A 22,927-nucleotide genomic window follows, 5' to 3' on the forward strand; every position below is an offset into this window, starting at 1 on the left:
TTTCACGGTTAAAAGGTGAAGTTCAAAGTGGCTGGTGAAACAATGAGAATTTGAATTCAATCAGTGGCAGTAGGTATAAAGTTTAGCAGTTTTCAGGTGTGCAGAGCAGAGGCAATGTGAGATCAAAAGGCCACTGTAAGCCTCCAACTGGCTCCACAGTGAAAAGCACCTCATTTTGAAATTGTAAGGTAAAAATGCTTTGCATGGTGTTTGGTTAAATCTATGGGTTGCTGTTGCCTTAACGGAGATTAGTTTGGGAATTTGTTAAAAGTTATGTTTATATATATTTTAACCTGTGTAAAATTAATAAAATGTTTCAATTAGTTTAATGTAAAACCTCGAGAACTGGTGGTCTGATTTCTGAATTTAGAATCACATCTTAAACGTAACATTTAAAATTATAGGTTATGACAATTGTTTAAAGTTTCCCTTTGGGAATTTTAAATAACTCCGCTTTACCAACTGCATCGATCATAATAACACCATCATCTGCAAGTTCCCCTCCAAGCCACTCACCATGCTGACTTGGAAATATATCGCTGTTCCTTCAGTGTCGCTGAGTCAAAATCCTGGAACATCCTCCCTAACAGCACTGTGGGTGTACCTATGCCACATGGACTGCAGTGGTTCAAGAAGGCAGCTCACCACCACCTTCTCAAGAGCAAGTAGGGATGGGCAATAAATGCTGGCCCAGCCAGCGAAGCCCACATTCCGTGAATGAATATTAAAAAAAAGGATCAAGAACGAGAGGGCACAGATTTAAAGTGATTTGCAAAAGAAGCAAATGTGACATGAGAAAAAACTTTTTCACAGAACAAATGGTTCGGGCCGATGATGTCCGAGGGAAAAGGCAGAGAAATGGCACTAGGTCATAATGCTCATTTGTAGAGCTGGTGCAGACATGATGGGCCAAATGGCCTCCTTCTGTGCTGTTAAAATTCTGTGATTCTTCCCTGAAGCACATTAGTGAACCAGTTATGAGAATCTGGGAACTTCATGGTCATCATTGCTGATCCTAGCTTTTTATTCTAGATTTATTTTATTAACCGAAACTTATGTAGAATTTAAAGTTCTTGGTTAAGAAATTGAAGGTATTTCTTGCGAGCTTCAAATTCATCAGCTGGGCGATAGTAAGGTGTCCAAACTGGTTCTCCAACGAACAGCCTCATAGCTTTCACATAATTCTGCAACATAAAAATTATAGTTACCACATAACATGCTGCTGTAGGCTATAGATCTACTTTCAACTACATGGCTAGGATCTTATTTAGTTTGATAACTTTCGTTTGCTATGTAAAGGTGGGGTCCCTATAGTAGTACTCACAGGACATGATTCTGGGTACTCACAGAGGTGTCAACCCTGGTCAGGCCAACACAAAAACACTGAGAAGTACAATATCAGAGAAAAGACAACTTGACTAACTTCCTAATCCCTGGACAAGTTAAAGAGAAAAAAAAGCATTTAATTTAATAAGTCCAGAGACAGTTTCATTTGGAAGAAAAAAGTAATATTACCATTTCTGCCTGAAATACGTTTTAACATCTTGTGCACCTGTTGCTTTTTGAAAAAAGAAAACATCAAATTCATCAATTTTATGAAAAAAACAACAGGAATAGAAAGTTTTAAAAAGAACTTGGGAAGGAAGCAGCTAAACACTATTCATTTCAGACAACATGAACAAAGATCTGACGAGATGCTGTACACCGGGGGACAGAGCAGTTTGTACAAAGCCAGCAATACACATGGCATGTGGAGGAAATTGTGTTTTCATTCTGTAATCAATATACACAAACAGGCACAGAATCTACAACTACACATAAACAAAACCCTGGAAACAGCTTCAAAAGGAAAATGCTTGAACTCTAAAATTAGAAATAGAAAATGCTGGAAATACTCAGCAGATCAGGCAGCATCTGTGGGGAGAATCAGAGTTAATGGGCAGCATTTTCTCATTAGCGAGCGGGGGTGGGGCCCGCTTGCCGACATGCAAAATGAACAATGATGACGTCGGGCATGTGTCCCAATGCATCATTTAGATTGTCAGTTCGGCGGGCACGCAGCGGAATCGGCTGCCCGCCCGCTGAACTGTCAAAGGCCTATTAAGGTCTGTTAAAAACTAATTAAAACAATTAAATGAGCTGTCTGTCCAACCTTAAGATTGGTGGGCAGGCGAAGAGCCCAGGCAGCCTTTGCATATTTCATAGAACCTCATCCACGGGTGGGATGAGTTTTCACGAAGTGTTTAAAAAAATCAGCAAAATTTTTTCCAAAATTTCATTAACATGTTCCAGCTCATGTGACGCTGTCACATGAAGGGACATGTTTCAAAAGTTTAAAAATCCTTTATTTAGAAGTTTAACACTGAAACAAATCTCCCTGGCAGGGAGATCTCTGCGCTCTTTCGCATGTATGCATGAAAGAACACAGGGAACCAATCAGGGAAATCCCCCCACCGCATGCACATGGAGCACACAATGCTTCCAGGTGAGCGTCATGATGGGGAGGCCTTAATTGGCCCGCCCACGTAAAATGGCGGCGTGGACCCAATCGGGGGCACCGATCAGTTCGCGTCCGCTCCTGCCAGCCCCCGCATAACACCCACCGCCCCCCACCCCCCACCCCCAATGGGCGGAAATTTCTGGCCAATGTTTCAGAACTGACAAATGTTAGATGTAAACGGATTTTAAGAAAGTAGAGAAAAGGGGCAGGGAGGAGGGGAGAAAAGAACAAAGGGGAATGTCTGTGAGAGAAGGCAGGGCATATTAAATGGCAAAATGGATGATGGTGCAAGGCAAAATGGGATGATAATGGGGCAAGTACCAAAAGATGGATCTAGAGGAGGTGTAAATGAGAACAGCAGAAGCATTACAATCAGCTGCCATCCAAAATGGTGGGCAGTAGTTATGATCTGAAACTGTTAAACCCAGAAGGTTGTAAAGTGCCTAATTGAAAGATGAGATGCTGTTCCTTGGGCTTCCATTGAGCTCCACTGTCACAACGTAGGAGGTCAAAGACAGAGTGTGGCAGAGAATTAAAGTGACAGGCAATTGGAAATTTGGAACCATGCTTGCGAACTGGACAAAGGTGTCCTGCAAAGTAGTCAGCCAATCTGCATTTGGTCTCCCCAATTTAAAGGAGACTATATACAGCATGAACAACTTGTATTTATATAGCGTAATGAATTGATAGAAAGTGCTTCACAAGGGACATAATAAAACAAAATATGACACCAAGCCATGTAAGGAGCTATTAGAGCAGACAATCAAAAACTTGGTCAAAGAGGTGGTTTTAATGCGAATCTTAAAGGAAGAAAGCGAAGTAGAAAGACAAAGAGGGTTAGGAGGGAATTCCAGAACTTCGGGCCCTGGAAATTGAAGACACAGCCACCAATGGTGGAGCAACTAAAATTGGTGATATGCAAGAGGGCAGAATTGGAGGAGTGCAGATATCTCAGAGAGTTGTGGGGCTGAAGGGGATTACACGTATAGAGAAGGGACAAGACCATGGAGTGATCTGAAGCCAACAATGTGAATTTTAAAATCAAGCCAGTGCCCAAGGTCAGACAGTGCAGGGGCAATGGATGAATGGGACATGGTGCGAGTTAGGACTTGGCCAGCAGAGTTTTAGGTTACATCAAGGTTATGGAGCAGCAAATACTAAATTGAAAGTTCAACAAATAAATCACCTTTCACCTGGAAAAAGTGTTTGGGACTCTATATGGTGGGAAGGCAGGAGGTAAAAGGGCAAGTATTGAAAATGTTTTGCTATTCCCATTTAAACCTCTTCTAGACTCATCCTTTTAATTTACATGCCCCATTCCCCTTCCTTTTTGCCTTGCACCATCATCCCCTGTGCCATTCACTCTCTCCTGCCTTCCAGGATGGAAGGACGGGATACCCCCCAAATCCCATTTTCTCGGTTTCTGTACTTGCTTAAGACCCGTTTCACCCAAACTGAAAAAGACAGAGATGAAAACTCATCAACCTGAAACGATAACTTTTTTCTCTCTTCACAGTTCCTGTCTGACCTGTTGCATATTTCTAGCATTTTGTTTCTATTTCAAAGCAGCTTAATACTTTTAACCTTTTAAAGCGAGAGCTCACTACTTGCCAACACGATAAACATTGAGTTTTTGTCTTGTACAATAACTGGTAAATCAGAATACACAAGATATTTTGAATTATTTGCCTAACCAGAACAAGACTTTATATCCTACATACACACTAGGGGATGGAGATTTAAGGTTTTTGGCAAGAGACGCAGGTTGGGGCTGGAATGTGAGGAAGAACTTTTCTTACGCAGCAAGTGGTAATGATCTGGAACTTACTTCCTACCAGGGTGGTGGAGGCAGAGATGATCAGTGATTTTGAAAGGAAATTGGGTGGGCATTTTAGGGAGATAAAATTGCATGGCTACAGGGATAGAGAGTGGGAATAGGACCGACTGGGTTACTTTATAGTGAGCTGCCATGGACTTGATCGGCTGAATGGCCTCTTTCTCTGCCATAATGATTCTATGACATAGCCTAGTAACAGTCAAAAACTGTCTAATGGACCTGCAACAAACCATAAAAAATACAAAGTGCAATAAGGCATTCTCTTGAATGCACACAGATATTAACTTGCTATGTTAAAAAAGAAACACATTTCCCATCTCCCTACCTACAATGGCTGTAGCTATTAGAAGATGCAGAGGAGCAGTGCTATCACCCAGTGTGCTTAACAGTCTTACATAGTGACATGAGTCAATTCAAGGTCCATCATCAATCTGCAGGCATGGAAATTGTTTGGAGAATACTGAGATGTGTGTTCAATTTGCCCCCCAAATATTTTTCTTTAAGTCCTCTGTATCTCAAACAATTTACAGGGTTATGCAAGTCTTCATTTCTGCCACTGACGCCTACTTAAAGGAATCTTTTTGTAGCTACATTATTTTAGACTCAATTAAAGTAGATTGTGCTTCAGATCCAGATAGAGTAGTATAGTCTTGATGCAATATTCAGCTACAACATTGCGTGCCCACAATATTCAGCCTGCACCTAGAGCACAATTAGGTTAAATTTAGCTGCTGAAATATTGAAGTTTTTCACAAAAATCTGAGGATTTTGCCTCAAATTTCTTAACTTCTTCAAATATTATAACATTTATCAGGCTGTCAGTATGGTTTCCATTGGGTTATTCATTTATTCCTAAATTCAATAAAAATGTCAGCCAATAACTACGTTAAATAAGAATAATTTTCCAAAAATAGCATTTCTGGTACTTTTTTAATATATAAAACGAGAGAGATAATAATTGCTTCTTTGATAAGTTGTCCTAACTGCATCTCCTGTGACCGGCAGCTTTAATTTATCCTAATTCCCCTTTCAAAGAGGGAGTAAGGGTGCAGTTGTGGGACTAGTCTCTGGATGATACCAAGAATGACAAACTAGAGTCACAATGAGGCATTCAAGGTATTGTGACTATTTCCACTGCATCAATGTTTTGGTTAGGCATTGAAAAAAAATTTTGAAGGCTTTTGAACAGAGTGATTTGGCAAAGTGGAAATTTTTTATAAAGAGAGTTATTAGAACATGTAATGCTCTGCCATAGCAAGTAACTGTAGCAGACATTATTTCACCTTTGAAGGGAAGAATAAATATTTGAAGTAGAGATGGACTAAGAGATATGGGCGAGAGAGCAAGGCAGCAAGATTAGGTTTGAACTGTTCTAAAAAACCAGCACCGACATGATGGAACGAATGGCCTCTTTCTATGGTACAAGAGCTCAATGGTTCATTGTCAGCATTTGCATTATGAATCTACGCCCAGGATTTTCTTCATTATACTAAAACAGGATTAATCAAACACCATGAAAGTAACAAGATCTACAGGTGGCAATTGAAATGGCCCAAGAGATTCTACTTGGGGTAATCAGCAATCTGAGCCCATAGTGCATCCCAAATTGTGCTAGTTTCAAAAAGTGATTTTGCCTCCTTCAATTTTCCACTCAAACTCAAGTCATGTAATCGGCAAATGCAAAATCTGCTGTGAAAGAGTGCAGCACTTGAGTCAGCTTTTTAAAACATAATATATTTTTTTAAAATTACTTCAAAAACATTTGCTATATATCTAACAGCAATAATTTGGTGCAATTTAATCAAGACAGCAGAAAATGGGTTTAACACAGAAAATAAGTATTTTTAACAACAGTGTCAAGCCACCTCCTGTGTGTAACCCGTTTTAAATTAGTGAAGATGACAAAATAAAATAAACAGAATCGTTCCTGAATTATATTGGTGCATAGCAGTCAATCTTCGTGCATTTTCAAAAAACAATAAATTCAGAAACTTTTTACATGTTCCTATTAGTGTCTTTAGGCAAACAGCATAATTAGCAGTGATTGAGTATCCACAACTTTCTAGGGTGGAAAATCGAATGATTCACAATTTTTTTCTCATCTCAGTCCTAAATGGCTAACTCCTTATCCTGAAACTATTTCCAGACTCTCCAGCCAGGGAAACAGCCTTGCAACATTTACACTGTCAAGCTCTCTAAGAAATGCGCCATTCAGATCACCTGTTATTATTCTAATCACTTCTTCTTCATCTCAGTATCCATTTTTCTCCTTAAATATTGATGAAGCACATTAGGGGAATTTTCTATATTAATGATATTATATAAAAATGCAACAACCTTTGATCCGGAAGCAGTAGAGTAAGGAAAATGTGTAATTTCTTTAAATATTGTTTTTAAGAATGTTTGAAGATGACTTTTAAGAGTTTGTATCAATCGTAAAAGGACCAATTGTAATTTTCTCAAATAAGAATACTGGTCATGTGACCTGACGACCTTTGGCCTGGGAGCAGTACCAATGGGAAGGAAGTCAAGAAAGAAATTGTGTAGATTGCAGGTGTAAAAGGGTACACAGGCAAAGGAACTGGAGGTTGAAGACAATCAGTGCACAGATGCCGACGCAAAGAAAAAGCAGGAAGAGGAACACAGAGAATTCTCATGAGGAGAAGAAGCAAATCACTCTCAAGAAGAGGTCAGCTTTTGTGTTTAGCAGAAAAGGAGACAAGTGCTCTTGGAGGTACTGTTCAAGCTGGCTAAACAGGTTTTTTTTAATTCATTCAAGGGATATAGGCTTTGCTGACGAGGCCAGCATGTTGCTCATCCCTAATTGTCCTTGAGAAGCTAGTGGTGAGCTGGCTTCTTGAACTGCTGCAATCCATGTGATGTAAGTACACCCACAGTGCTGTTAGGGAGGGAGTTACAGGATTGTGACTCAGCAACAGTAAAGGAATGATGATATATTTCCAAGTCAGGATGGTGAGTGACTTGGAGGTGAACTTCCAGGTGTTGTTATTCCCATGTATCACTGCCCTTGTCCTTCTCGGTGGTAGTGGTCACGGGCTTGGAAAGTGCTGTCTAAGAAATCTTGGTGAGTTTCTGCAGTGTTTCTTGTAGATGGTACACACTGCTGCTACTGCGCATAGATGGTGGAGGGAGTGAGTGTTTGTGGAAGGGGTGCCTCAAGAGGGCTGCTTTTTCCTGGATGGTATCAAACTTCTTGAGTGTTGTTGGAGCTGCACTCATCTAGGCAAGTGGGAAGTATCACACTCCTGGCTTGTGTCTTGTAGAATGTGGACAAGCTTTGGGGAGTCAGGAGGTGAGTTGCTCGCCACAGGATTCCTAGCTTCTGACCTGATCTTGCAGTGACAGTATTTATATGGCTAGTCCAGTTCAGTTTCTGGTCAGGATGTTGATAGTGGGGGATTCAGCAATGGTAAAGCCATTGAATATCAAGGGGTGATGGTTAGATTCTCTCTTGTTGGAGATGGTCATTGCCTGACACTTGTGTGGCGTGAGTGTTACTTGCCACTTGTCAGCCGAAGTCTGGATATGACTCAGACCAGGATGGTCTGAGGGCCCTTAGCTTCTTCCTCGAACAGAGGCCCAAACAATCCCCATCCACCACTACTCTCCTCCGTCTGGCTGAACTTGTTCTCACACTGAACAATTTCTCCTTCAACTCCTTTCACTTGCTCCAAATAAAAGGTGTGACTATGGGTATCACATGGGCCCCAGCTATGCCTGTCTCTTTATGGGGTATGTGGAACATTCCTTGTTCCAGTCCTACTCCGGCCCCCTTCCACAACTCTTTCTCCGGTACATCGATGATTACTTTGGTGCTGCTTCATGCTCTCGTCGGGACTTGGAAAAATTTATTAATTTTGCTTCCAATCTCCACCCCTCCATCATTTTCACGTGGTCCATCTCTGACACTTCCCTTCCCTTCCTTGACCTCTCTGTTTCAATCTCTGGTGATAGTCTGTCCACCAATATCCATTACAAGCCTACCGACTCCCACAGCTACCTCGACTACACCCATTCACAGCCCGCTTCCTGTAAGGATTCCATCCCATTCTCTCAGTTCCTTCGCCTCCGTCGCATCTGTTCCGATGATGCTACCATCAAAAACAGTTCCTCTGACATGTCCTCCTTCTTCCTTAACCGAGGTTTTCCACCCACAGTCATTGACAGGGCCCTCAACCGTGTCCGGCCCATCTCCCGCGCATCCGCCCTCACGCCTTCTCCTCCCTCCCAGAAACATGATATGGTCCTCCTTGTCCTCACTTATCACCCCACCAGCCTCCGCATTCAAAGGATCATCCTCCGCCATTTCCGCCAACTCCAGCATGATGCCACCACCAAACACATCTTCCCTTCACCCCCCCACCCCCAGCGTTATTATGTAGGGATCGTTCCCTCCGCAACACCCTGGTCCACTCCTCCATCACCCCCTACTCCTCAACCTCCACCTATGGCACTTCCCCATGCCCACGCAAAAGATGCAACACCTGCCCCTTCACTTCCTCTCTCCTCACCGTCCAAGGGCCCAAACACTCCTTTCAAGTGAAGCAGCATTTCACTTGCATTTCCCCCAACTTAGTCTACTGCATTCGTTGCTCCCAATGCGGTCTCCTCTACATTGGAGAGACCAAACGTAAACTGGGCGACTGCTTTGCAGAACACCTGCGGTCTGTCCGCAAGAATGACCCAAACCTCCCTGTCGCTTGCCATTTTAACACTCCACCCTGCTCTCTTGCCCACATGTCTGTCCTTGGCATGCCGCATTGTTCCAGTTAAGCCCATTACAAACAGGAGGAACAGCACCTCATCTTCCGACTAGGCACTTTACAGCCTTCCGGACTGAATATTGAATTCAACAACTTTAGATCTTGACCTCCCTCCTCCATCCCCACCCCCTTTCTGTTTCTTCCCCCTTCCTTTTGTTTTTTCTAATAATTGATATAGATTTTTCTTTTCCCACCTATTTCCATTATTTTTAAATCTTTTATGCCCCCCCACCCCCACTACAGCTATACCTTGAGTGCCCTACCATCCATTCTTAATTAGCACATTCGTTTAGATAATATCACCAACTTCAACACCTCTGTGTTCTTTTGTCTGTGGCATCTTTTGATTATCTGCTCCTATCACTGCTTGCTTGTCCCTACAAGCACAACCCCCCCTCCACTTCTCTCACCCCCACCGCCGCGCCCCCCTCCCCCACACCTTAAAGCAGCTTATATTTCACCCCTCTCCTTGGATTCACCCACTTCCGCTGAAGGGTCAAGAGGACTCGAAACGTCAACTCTTTTCTTCTCCGCCGATGCTGCCAGACCTGCTGAGTTTTTCCAGGTAATTCTGTTTTTGTTTTGAAGTCTGGATATTGTCCAGGTCTTGTTGCATTTGGACATGGACTGCTTAAGTATCTGAGGAATCGTGATTTGTGCTGAACATTGTGCAGTCATCAGCGAACATCCCCACTTCTGATCTTATGATGGAAAGTCATTGATGAAGCAGCTGAAGATGGTTGGGCCTAGGACACTACCCTGAGCAAATCCTGAAGTGATGTCCTGGAGCTGAGATGATTGACCTCCAACAACCACAACCATCTTTTCTTTGTGCTAGGTATGACTCCAACCAGCGGAGAGTTTCCCCCCGATTCCCATTGACTTCAGTTTTGATAGGGCTCCTTGATGCCACACTCAGTCAGATGTAGCCTTGATGTCAAGGGCAATCACTTTCACCTTAGCTCTGGAATTCAGCTCTTTTGTCCATGTCTGAACCATTGCTGTAATGAGGTCAGGTGCTAAGTGCCCCCGGAGGAATCCAAACTGAGCATTAGTGAGCAGGTTATAGCTAAGCAAGTGTCTAAATTCTGGAGAGGTGTATGAACAGCTCGGAGGTACTAAAGAACTGGGTGTTTTCCCAGAAGTGGCTCAACTGTGAACTGGGTTGTTATTGAATGGTTGGTCGAAACGGAACTCTGGAAAGCTACACCATCAGGACTGTCATAACCAAGGGAGAGAGGATTTGTAGAAGTGTGCCTTGCTGATGATAATTGTACCTGAGAAACTTGAGAGTGAAAGCTGTTGTCGGATAGGATTCTTGACCTACCCTGCGTGAATAAAGAACAACATATCATGGAACTGCGTAGCTACGTAATGCCATATTTGTACGGCATGTGATGTGGTTGTGTAAGACATATCTTTTTGTCATATCAGCTATTTAAAGTAAAATTTACCTTTCTCTTTGAAGTATCCTTTGCCTGATAATTAATATATAATTTGCAATGATGCCAATTCATGTTAGTGCGAAAAAAAGTGGAACCTTGTTAGTAATCACTTCATTTACTGGTCATTCAGAAAATCTGATTCTTTTTCTTTATGACTCCCCAATGGGGATCGTAACAAAATATGGAAAGCGTTGTCATTGTAAAATGAGTTACTCTCCCATTCCTATTCCTCCTCGCCTCAGTGAGCTTGAGGGTAGCTAAGCTATACAGACCAAAAATATCAAATGTAATCTCTGATCTAGACAGAAGGCTGATCTCACCATGCACAGTGATGTGGTCTTTTACAATGCACATTAGCACCCCGTGACTGGAGATGTAGCTTAGGAAGATGAGGAATTTAACTGAAGACTCCCAACTCTTATCATTTCTGGTGACCCTTGCTGAAGATGTGTTTAAGGATGTTGGGGGAGATTGGCCTGTCTCAATCAAATAGTCTGCTGACATTCAGTCAAGGATTACACATGAAGACTGACCAAAGTGAGGTACCAGCCCTTACGTAGCCTGTACTGCAACAAGGAAAAACCACCTTCAGGCATGGAAAAGAGAAAACTGGTGAGCAGGAGGAAGAAAAAAATGAAAGCAATCTATCTTCTATATTTTCTGACACTTTATTCAACTATGTTCTGTTCAATCAGTGAGTTCTTAGAGCAAAGAGTACCATTTAACAATAGAGAAATATCTGGATCAACTTGCAATTAGCAGTGGAAAGGAGTCTGAGCAGCCAGTCATTGTCTGAATGGCTGATGTCTGAGAACACCTTGACTCTCCTACCACTTATCTTGTTGGTGCAAACAATGTAGGAGAGAGATCTTAATGCATAACACAGGACAACAGGGATTCCATGTCCTTTTTTAATGCCTGCCAGCCAGTGGTCATGCATACTGTGAAATGAACATTTCTCAATTGCATTACTGACCTGCAGCTGCTTCCTACATACTAAATAACACATGCAGATATTGTTGTTAGTTAGTATCTAAATAAAAACTTTGAAGACTGATATGGAGAAAGGCCAGTCCTACATGCTACCTGTTCCAAAGCTCGTCAAGTTTGTTTTTGTGCTTTCGAGCAACTGCCACCGTCAACAGCATTAACGTTACCAGTTTGAACTCCGCAGTGATCGACAAACTCATTGGCGCTGTCTATCAGAACTTACATTCTCATCCAGCGTGAATCGATGGTAGATGCCTGCAGGAAGTGTTATCATGTCCCCTTTCTTCATGGCAATTCGGATCCATTTGTCATCTTTATCTCGCACATCAAAGTATCCACTCCCATCGAGGATGTAGCGAATCTCTTCGTCCAAGTGAATGTGCTCCTGGAAAAACGACCTAATCTGAAAAGAAAGTTTGCAGTTTATGCCAAAAATGATACTGTGTGACGATTTAAGAATTATAATTTTTTAATTCACTTTATTCATTTATGAGTGTTTTAAAAACTCCCACGATTAGTTTCTGCTCAGCAAGGAGAATGAGACAATCTGAATCAGTACTATTCTACACTCGGCTGGGAGGAGGCAGGCTGCTGTGCAGTAGGACAGTGGCCCAGGGGAGTGGTCCATGTTCTTCCTCCCCTACAAGATGGTTGGTTTGCTGCACAGCAGTGGAGAAGTCAACCTAACGAAACGTTCACGATTCACTGAGAAGAGGTCAGCTCAAATGTCAGTGAGCCTGTGATTCAAGCTATAATTATATTTTCGCCATGTTTTGTGAGGAACATTGACGTGCAGACAGCAGTTGCCAGGCTGAAACATTTCACTTCTCAATGCTAGGCAGGGCCATCATTTTGTTTCAATTATTTTATTTCAAAATGCAGACACCACATTTTGATGTGCTAAAATATTCTTTTCGATTTAGTACAGCAATAATTCATTCTGGAGGGAATACATCTTTTTACTTCAAGGATAGAGCACAGTACTGAAAGGTTTAACCAATCAATCAATCACCAACAGCAGCAACTAACTGCTGCAACATTCAGATCATACAGCACCATGCTGCCTCCTGCTGACCACCCTATCAAACAGCAATCTTTACTTCCACAATAGTCTCAATTTCCAAAATTAGGGTATTTTACAAAATAGGACTTTCATTTTTATAACATTTTACTGGTAATTGGCATACAACCAGTTACTCTGGTGTGGTATCTATTACACAGACAATGTGGCACCACTTTTCTGCACAGCAAGATCCCATTAAGCACCGATGAGATGAATTGTCCACTATTCTATTTTAGATACTAGCATTTGAGGGGCAAATACTGGCCGGGTCATCAAGAGAGCACTCTGTGCTTCTTCCAATAATACTCTTTTACGTCCATTTGAGCAGATGGACGTTGATTCAACATTATCACCCTAAAGATTTGTGCAACACTCTCTCAGCACTGCATTGCAGTGTCAGTCTAGAAGAATGTGTGTTCAATTCTGTAGCAAGGCTAAACCCCTGTGCTTCTAATTTAAAGCACTATCAACTGAGATAATCTGACATGTAAAGGAAGACTTGTATTTACATAATGCCTTTTGCAACCTCAGAACATCCCAAAGTGCTTCATAGCCAATGAAGTATTTGATTGAACTGTAATCGCAGCAGACAATCAGCGCACAGCAAGCTCCCACAAACAGTGTGGTAATGAGCAGAAAATGTTTTATTTTAAGGTGGTTGAAGGATAATGATTGGCAGGGGCACTGGGGAGAGATCTCCTGCTCTTCTTTGAAACAGTGTGATAGGATCCATTTGTCAAGCTGAGATGGCAGACGGGTTTTTGGTTTAACAACTCATCTGAAAGACTACACCTCCGACACTGCAGCACTCTCTCGATACTGCACTGGAGCATCAGCCCAGAGTCTGTGTTCAAATCTCGCAAGTGAGACTTCAACCCACAACCTTCTGACTCGGGGATGAGAGCGCAACCACTGAGCCACTGCAATCATACTACCCTTCAAAAACGGGCTAACAACTTATTTATACAAAAAAAGACTCAGTCATGCAAACCATAAAGTAAATAGTTACTTTTTCCTCATAATTCGGCATTGTATCTTTGTGTATATTTACTATATCCATCCAGGAATAATTCCTCTCTTTGCGAATCTTCTGCAGCTCCGGATCGTTCTCATATTTATCAGCATCCAACTGCACAACAAGAACACAGAATTTGTCATACAATGACAAACTGCAGCAGGACAATCAGTATTGTTAAAAATACTCAAAACTCATTGGAACAACAATAGGAATAATAAATGACTGCCAAATTCTATTTGACGAAACCTTTTTGACCTGGGGAGATTTTAAGATTTTCTTTGATGCGCTGAAATGTCAATGATACCGCAAACTTTGCAGATTATTAACCAAACTACAAGCACGAGGTCTAGAAGAATATAATAGAGTCTCGCTAATAATGCTAATCGATACAAGTTATCTACATGATTAGTCAGCGTAAACTAACTACATCTTGATTCATTCCAAAGACAGAATCCTTCTTAAATATACTCTACCCAGATCTCCTGTCATTTTTTAATCCAAGTTTCTTCTTTCACTTTTTTATCTTCCTTTTTCAATTATTTTAGCATTCTTTACTTTTTAAAGTGCACTTGCTTTTGATCGCCAAGCAGGAAGTCATGCTGGAATGCTACACAACTTTGCGCTGATCTTTTAAAATGACATTAATTGGCTAGGGAGTGTTTATGTAGATGGAGAAAGTTCTGCGACTGAAGCGTCGTCGTTGGCAGGGGAACAAAGATAATCTTCTTGAGATTACATCATTAGAACTAAACAGTTTTTAATACATTTCTCCAGGGTTGCTTTTCCAATTTTGCTTACACTGCTTATGTTTTCAGCTGTGCAATTTTGGTATAAACTATTACAGCTTGGTTTGACACATTTGCTTTCCAGGAAATTTTTTCCACTTTTTAAAAAAATGTTTAATCTTTTTGTGTCTGTAGTAATGTCTGTTTCTTGTATGTTGCAACTCTGCTATTACCAGTCATTGGCATGTTGGTAGGAATAGAGACAATGTTGAATGGAGGAGGTCAGCGTACATGAGTTTATTCGTCTTCACAGTTCATTTTTTCTTATTCTTTCACGGGATGTGGAAGTCAGTGGCAAGGCCAGCATTTGTTTCCCATTCCTAAATTGCCCTTGTAAGCAATTAAGAGTCATCCAAATTGCTGTGAGCATGTAGGCCAGACCAGGTAAGGATGGCAAATTTCATCCTAAAGGGCATTATTAGTGACCCAGATGGGCTTTTACGACAACTGATGATTGCTTCATTGTCACCATTGCTGAGAATAGCTTTGAATTCCAGGTTTTACTAATTTAATTTAAATTTTACCAGCTGTCGTGGTAGGATTTGAATCCATGGCATTAGCCTGGGCCTCTGGATTACCAGCTCAGTGATATTACCACTACGCCATCGTCTTCTCAGTTCTCTGCAGCCACATTGTGAATTTTATGCTCACTAGAACAAAGGAACTGGAGCATGACGATAGTAGACTGATACCCAAGAGGAGATCCTCTAATTTATATACAGGGTCTACAGACTAACAAGTCCTGAGGAAGTGCCTCTTCTGTAGAAGTCACTCATTTTTAGGACTTCGTGAAGTCTCATGGTATCGCATCAAATATGGGCAAGGAAGCCTCCTGCTGATTACCACCTCCCACATTCCATTAGATTAATGAATCAGTACTGATCCGTGTTGAAAGTCACTTGGAGGAAATACTTGAGGGTAGCAATGTACTCTGTGTGGGGGACTTCAATATCCATCACCAAGAGTGGCTCAGTAGCACCACAACTGACCAAGCTCTGAAGCACACAACTGCCACACTGGGACCCCAGCAGGTGGTGAGAGAACTAACACAAGGGAACAATCTATTTGAATTTATCCTCATCAATCTATCTAATGTAGAAGCATCTATCCATGATGATACTGATACAAGTGGCCACTGCATAGTCCTTATGGAAATAAAGTCTCATCTTCACACCAAGGACACCCTCAACTGTGGCATGTGGTACTATCATCATGTCATATGGGGTAGATGCAGAACAGATCTAGCATCTTAAAACTGGACATCCATGAGGCACTGTGGGCCATCAGCAGCTACATAGCTAAATAGCACAATCTGTACCCTCATGACCCAGCATATCCCTCTCTCCTCCATGAAGCCAGATGACCAGCCCTGGTTCGATGAGGTGTGTAGTAAGGAAGACCTGAACCAATCCCAGACTTAACTGAAAATTAGATGTCAACCTGGCGAAACATTATGCATGCTGAAGAGTGGATGAAGTATGCTATACTCAGAGCTAAGGCATCCCACAACTGATGGCACAAAGATAGACAGCACTGTAAACAGTTTAAATGGAAGCACAAAAGTATAAAGAGATATTAATAAGTTCAGTGAATGTGCAAAACTGTTGACTTCAATGTAGGCAAATGTGAGGTCATCCACTTTGGATGTAGAAAGGGCAGGAATAAAAGGAATTGAAGGCAAATGACAGACCTGGTTAGATATGATTTGTTTTGAAATTGGCTAAGTAGCAGAAGACAGGAGACTAAAAATAATGGGCAGTTACTTTAACTGACAGGGTGTGATTAGTGGCCGTGTTGAGGCCTCAACTATTCAATACGCATTAGCAAGTTAGATGATGGGATAGAATGGCACACGCTCAAATTTGCCAATGACACTGTAGGTGGAGGCATAACAATACAAAGATATATTAATATATGATGTGAACAGGCAAAACTGTGGCAAATGGATTTCAATGTAGGCAATCGTCAGGTCATCCAATTTGAACCCAAATAGTGAAAAACTAGAAACCGTGAAATTCCCAAAGAAACTTTGGGGTTCAGGTACAGAGATCACTAAAATATCATGAACAGATACAAAAAAAGAATTAATAAACTAATAGAATGCCTGCCTTTCTATCTAGAGTGGGGATGTACAAGCTTTTTGTGCGAGGGGCCAAATTTCAATTTTTTTCTCAATCACGATGCCAGTGACACTTCGACTGGCAGGCGGAAGGTGTGCGGTTGTGGGGGGTGCTGCTGAAAGATGGGTTGGGTCTCTCCCGCCTCTCTCTAACCCCCTCTCCCTCACCACTTTTTTCATGCTGGTGGCCATTTTCCGAATTGTTCCATTCCTGGTTCCCAATCCCTGTTCCAGTCATTAAACTGGTCCCAGCAGCACAGACACAGTCCCCGTGCCCACTCTCCACTTTTAGATATTGGTGTTGGGAAAAGCTGGTGGGAAAATCCATGAATCCTCAGAGGAGTTCAAACTTTAAGGTAAAAGCATGGTACCTTCCATTTCTCACCATGGCAGTTGGCAGGCTGGATACAAACCTTAAGCAGGCTGGAGTATGGCCCATATGTTGGATAACCCTGGAATAGAATATATAGGAATACATGGGGGTTGAAGTGAGAAATTGTTCCCACTCAAGAGAACTACAAGGACTAGAGGGCACAGAGTCAAAACAATTGGCAAAAGGAGTAAATTTGATGTGAGGAAAGCATTTTTCACCCAGAAGATAGTTGGAGTCTGGAACAAACTTCCTGAAAGGGTAGTGGAGGCAGGTTCAATTGAGGTATTCAAAAGGGAATTGGGTTGCTACCTGAAAGGTTATAGGGATAAGGCAGGAGAGTGGGACTAAGTGGAAAGCTCTTTCAGAGAACCAGTGCATACTTGATGGGCCGAATGGCCTCCTTCTGTACTGTAAAGATGCTGTGATACTGTGAAGTCATGCTTCAGACATACAAATCCCTGCTTAGACCATACCTGGAGTACTTTGAGCAGTTCTGAGCACCACACCTTAGGAAAGATATGCCTTGGAGAGAGGTGCAGAGCAGATTTGCTAGAATGATTCTTGGAATCCAAGGGTTAAATTACAAGAAGAGGTTGCACGAAAATCAGGTTGTATAGCCTGGAATTTAGAAAGGTAAGGACTGCTTTCATCAAAGTTTACAAAATATTAAGGGGAACAGGTAGGGTAGAGTGAGAGAAACTCTTTCTGCTGGTCAGGAAGTCTAGGATTAGATGGTTATACATTACCAGAGGTATACTACAGATCCCCTAATTGTGGGAGGAAAACTATAGACAGATTTATGAAATGAAGAATGAAGTTGTTGTTCTAGGAGATTATAACTACCTGCTCTTTGACTGGGAGAGGGAGTGAGTAAACAAAGTAATGGAATTCTAACAAATGCGAAGGACTCCTTCCTCAAGAAGAACTTTTATACACTTACAACAGGATAGACATTGCTAGATCTAGTTATGAGAAATTAAATAGATCAGGTAGATGAGTTAATTGTGGGTGAGCACCTTGAGTATAGTGACCATAATGTGACAACATTTATGATCCAACCAGATAGGCAAAAAGTTAATGCAAAAACCAGGGCACCAGATTGGAATGGGGAAGATTTTAGAAAGATCAAGAGTGAGTGGGCTGGAATGAGGTGAGGAGAGGAATTGGCACATGGAGATTAACAATGGGATTTTTTTGTGTGTATAACGGGAGGTCGCAAAGGTACAGAATAAATAATAAATTGTTACCATTTAATAAAAAAATTTCAGACTGCCATGGATAGAGATTGAAAATAAACAAAAATTGAAGAGGAGGGGATATGTAATATCTGTGTTTGATTGAAAAATAAAGAGAACGAGGAAATAGGAAACAGTAAGAGAATGGGACAGAATAGATAGAAGTAGACTGTTTCCAGTGATTGATGGATCTCCAAAAAGGGGCCATGGATATATTGAATACAAGACATCTAGGACTCAGTAGGATAATATCTCCAGGAGATACATTGGAGGTTCAGATTGCAGAATGTATTATCAGAAAGTGAAGCGGGACCATGTCAACATTTAAGAACAGACTTGAATGTGCATTTGAAGGAAAAGGGAATAAAAAATATGAGAACAAAACATACATGTAGAATTAGGACGAAAGTTTGTGTGAAGGATAAATATCTAAAATACCTGCACACTTCGGCTGGGTCAAACTCAGGAGATCAACCAAAGATACGACAACAGGTTCCAAATTTAAGCTGTGAAACGCAGCACTTCCTCATCATGACCTCTTTCAATCTTTCCATGTTGTCAACTTGCTTGTACGCCTCCAGCCAAGGATGAACTGAACTTTCCTCCATTAAAATGTTAGGGATAAAAATCTCATTGTCTTACGCCCGTCACAAACTCCATTCTCCAACCACGGACTGCAGCTGCCGCCCTAGACTTCATCTGAGGCAGAACAAAACTGTTCTCCCGAACCCATAGCCTCCCATTACAAAGATCATTTATGTCCACTGTCTCCATCATTTCCACAGTCCATCTGCTAGTGCAACCCTGATACATGCTTTATTACTTGCAAAAATAGCTATTCACCTGGATGCTATCCCATCTTCTATCCTCCATAAATTTGAGCTCAGCCAAAACTCTGCTGCCCGTACCGCACAAAGTGCCAATTCCTCATGTGCTTGCTGATCTACTTTGGCTCTTGGCCTAACAATACCTCGATCCTAAAACTCTCATTCTCATGTTCAAAATCGTAGAATGGTTACAGTACAGAAGGAGGCCAGTCAGCCCATCATGTCTAGACAAGCTGTCTGCAAAAGCTGCTCAGCTAGTCTCAACTCCTGCCCTTTCCCGGTAGCCATGCAAATCTTTTCTCTTCAGATAATTATCCAATTCTTTTTTGAAAGTCACAAGTGAATCTGCTTTCACCACACTCTCAGACAGTGCATGCCAGATCTTAACCACACTCTGCACAATTTCCTCATGTCGCCTTTGGATCTTTTGCTATTAAATTTAAATATCTGTCTGGTTCTCAATCCTTCCACTAATGAACAATCTACTTCAGATCCCTCATGATTTTAAACACATCTTTCAAATCTTCTCTCAACCTTCTCTTCTCTAAGGAGAACAGTTCAGCTTCTCCAATCTATATATGTAATTGAAGCCTGGAACTATTCTTGTAAATATTTTTTGCATCCTCTGTTCTATTATCTGAAATGAGTTAGGAACTATATTGTTATGCACATGTATGTATATGTATACTTGTATTTATTATGTGTATGTATGCATAATGCACAAGTAGGCATATATGTAGTACACTGAGGGGCTGGAAACTGGATTAAACCCCTTGGGCTATACTGTCAACATGTTATGAATCTTTAAAATATTGACTGTAATTGCAAATGTAGTGAATAACAGTATTGGAGCAAACTAATTTGGTTTGTACCTTATGCAATGTCATCTTTTAATGGTCATGAAATGTACTTTTACAAATTTTATGAAGAATGTATATTTTTGGGAATAAAAAATCAGAATACAGTATAGCAGTTTATACTGCTGTTTTATATTGGTGTTTGGAAATAATAGGCATTTATCCCGGGAACCTTCAGCACTTCTGTTAACCCCCAGGACAGCATGGCTTCCAGATTGTAGAAGTTATTGAGAGGGGCAAAAAAGGTGCAATCACGCAAGCTCCAGACATGCAGAAAGTTCTGTCGAAGGGTCATGAGGACTCGAAACGTCAACTCTTTTCTTCTCCGCTGATGCTGCCAGACTTGCTGAGTTTTTCCAGGTAATTCTGTTTTTGTTTTTGTTTTGGATTTCCAGCATCCGCAGTTTTTTTTTGTTTTTATATATGCAGAAAGTTCAGTGGAGTTGAGGTGTGATACGTTAATGCCAGTCTACCGTTTGGTGATTTTTGTAGCCCTGCTGGTTAACTTGCTGAAAAACTTGGGAGCAACGACTGGCCAAAAAGCAGAATTATATATGTAAAAAAAACATAACCCTATTTATGGCAGCTGGAAGTGCAGTTCCAGATTTGGAGTCAAGTAAGATTGCACCGAAAGACAGAAAGAAGGAAGCTGAGGAGTGAGAACATTTGAGCAGCGAACAGCCACCTTGGGCTGAAGTGCCGGCCTCACCTTCCAGTATAAGATGCCGTATTGCTCCAGCTCCTTCCGAGTCACCGCTTCGTTGGGCTGCCGCTGGTGAGGCTTCCGCTGGTCACCAGCCGACTCGTCCATGTACCAGGCTTCCATGCCGAAGGCTGGCACTTTACCGGCCTCTCTGTTTGACAAGAATAGTTTTTTTTTTGTAAATAGTGTCCCCCGCTGCAATGAATTAGACAGATCACAAACTCTGCAAAGTGAATAGTGGAAGTGGGGGAGGGAGGCTTGGAAATTTGAACCTGTAGTGAAACTTATTGTGAAATTTGACCGTAGTTCAATCTGGGTTAATGAAAAACCCCAGTGATGTTTGTTTTAATTCACGCAGTTATTTTTTTTTCAAACTTACTTCGGGTTCCTTTCCTTGGAGAAGTACTTCATTACGATTGCTTGCCAGATAAAACTTTTCAAAGTTAACGATTGTGTGCTGTATGGTTAATGAGCACTCGGAGTTAGTTTTATTTTAAAGAAGTGTGTACACCAGTGCTTCCCATACCTTTTCCTGATGCGAACACATTTCAATGGCTCAGACAGTGTGCGACCCCGGGGCTGGTTAGCTTCAGCTCCTGAGCGGGGGAGGGGAGGAGAGTTCCGAGTGGTGGCAATTGTTCAAAATGCAGTTTATTTTGGGGTTATTTTTTATTAAACAAGCCCCTACCTTTTCACAGGCTTTCTTTTTGCAGCAAGAATCAGGCCTCAAAAGATCTGTTAGGCCGCGCCCACCAAATCTGCGGATTTAAAGGGACCTCGCAGCTGTTGCTACCTCGCAGCTCAGGACCCCCAAATCTCCTGCTGCTGGGGGCGGGGGGTCACCACCCACAGTTTGGGAAGCCCTGTGTGAGCTGGTAGTGAAAACAGCGATTCTGTGATGAATTGAGACTGGAAAACTCTTGATAAAACAAAAAAAACTGCGGATGCTGGAAATCCAAAACAAAAACAGAAATACCTGGAAAAACTCAGCAGGTCTGGCAGCATCGACGGAGAAGAAAAGAGTTGACGTTTCGAGTCCTCATGACCCACTCGAAACGTCAACTCTTTTCTTCTCCGCCGATGCTGCCAGACCTGCTGAGTTTTTCCAGGTATTTCTGGAAAACTCTTGATGGTTTTGCAGGGCTTCTAACTACTATAGAAAGAAACACCTGTATTTGTATGGCGCCTTTCACAACCACTGGACGTCCCTAAGTGTTTTATGGTCAACTAAGTACTTTTGGAGCATAGTCACTGTTGTAATGTAGAAAATGCAGCAGCCAATTCGTACACAGCAAGCTCCCACAAACAGCAATGTGATCAAAACCAGATAATGACCCAAATCTTCCAATGTCCAGAGCAGCAGAATCAGGGCTGAAGTGTGTGTTGTGCGTCAGGGCCCTGTAGAAGCTCCGGTGCATGCACATGTGCTGAAATTGCCCAGGAAGTTTAAACTTCTGATGGGCTGATTTGCAGTGCCCAGGACCCTCTGTGAAAATCTCCGACATTGAACTCAGGGTCAGAGGCTTGGGCCAGATACCCTAGATTTACCTGGATACTTACCCTGGAAATATTATGCTGGTTAATACTTGGTCTAACTTTGTGATTAGCCGGCATAACTGAACAGAGCACTACAATTAGTGTCCCCCCACTCACTCGTCCACCCCACTAACCCACATTCATTCATTAAAAGACTTGAGACCTTTAAAAATGTACCTGAGTACAGCAGTTAGTGATATAAAAAGGGGCATGTCCTCTCCTTCAATTAACACTCCTGCATTCACTGGATTTACCCTGGAGAAGCTGTGCTGATGTATTTCGGCTTTACCTGGGATCGGATATCCTGGCTGAAAATGGGCAGTTCTGTTGAGGTGCAGAATATTTTGTGGGTAGCAGCGATGACTTCAGTATTCCCACTGAGCAGAAGACATTGGTCATTCTGATTTTGTAATGTTGCTTGAGGGATAAATATTGGCTAGGACACCAAGGATAACTCCTCTGATCTTCTTCAAAATGGTGCCTTGGGATCTTTTACATCTACCTCAGAGGACAGATGGGGTCTTAGATTAGCGTCTCATCCAAAAAAACAGTGCAGTACTTCCTCAGTACTGCACTGGAGTGTCAGCCTTGATTTTTGTCCTCAACTTCTGGACTGGAACTTAAACCCACAACCATCTAACTGAAAGATAGGGGTGCTACCAACTGAACCACAACGGACACTCATACAATCTTTCAAATAAATCGTTCAAGACATTGAACTATGTTTGGAGCATGTTCCTCTTACCATTAAGGGTTGTCAGCTTTGGTGGGAGGCATTCTGGAGGCTTGATTGTGATCACATAACTTCTACAATTGTTATGGAGTTTACCATAGCTGGGTCCTCTGTAGTCGAGT

At 41.9% G+C, this 22,927-nt stretch overlaps 1 protein-coding gene across 3 annotated transcripts; it reads right to left on the reverse strand.

Annotated features, from left to right (window-relative positions):
* Positions 1-714: 714 nt before the first annotated feature.
* On the reverse strand, positions 715-21,349 carry adi1 (acireductone dioxygenase 1). 3 transcript variants are annotated; one of them, XM_041188511.1, is made up of 5 exons: positions 20,916-21,050; positions 20,543-20,687; positions 13,629-13,748; positions 11,780-11,959; positions 715-1,184 (listed from the first exon to the last, which is right to left on the reverse strand). In XM_041188511.1, the coding sequence occupies exons 1-5, from the start codon at positions 20,945-20,947 to the stop codon at positions 1,065-1,067; spliced, it is 597 nt and encodes a 198-aa protein (XP_041044445.1). In that variant the 5' UTR covers positions 20,948-21,050; the 3' UTR covers positions 715-1,064. The 3 variants fall into 3 exon arrangements, with proteins under 3 accessions (XP_041044445.1, XP_041044448.1, XP_041044446.1); XM_041188514.1 differs by lacking the exon at positions 20,916-21,050 and adding an exon at positions 21,225-21,349 and having other exon boundaries at positions 716-1,184; XM_041188512.1 differs by lacking the exon at positions 20,916-21,050 and adding an exon at positions 21,063-21,213 and having other exon boundaries at positions 716-1,184.
* Between the last annotated feature and the right edge of the window lie 1,578 nt (positions 21,350-22,927).

This window comes from Carcharodon carcharias, chromosome 5 (genome assembly GCF_017639515.1).
Source record: "Carcharodon carcharias isolate sCarCar2 chromosome 5, sCarCar2.pri, whole genome shotgun sequence".
Classification (NCBI taxonomy): domain Eukaryota; kingdom Metazoa; phylum Chordata; class Chondrichthyes; order Lamniformes; family Lamnidae; genus Carcharodon; species Carcharodon carcharias.

Coding starts and splice junctions, on each gene's coding strand:
- adi1 (XM_041188511.1), bottom strand. CDS start 20,947: ATGAAGTACTTCTCCAAGGAAAGGAACCCGAA. Junction 11,960..13,628: donor TGCCGAATTATGAGGAAAAA/GTAACTATTTAC, acceptor CTTTCTTTTCAG/ATTAGGTCGTTTTTCCAGGA. Junction 1,185..11,779: donor GATTCACGCTGGATGAGAAT/GTAAGTTCTGAT, acceptor TTTATGTTGCAG/AATTATGTGAAAGCTATGAG.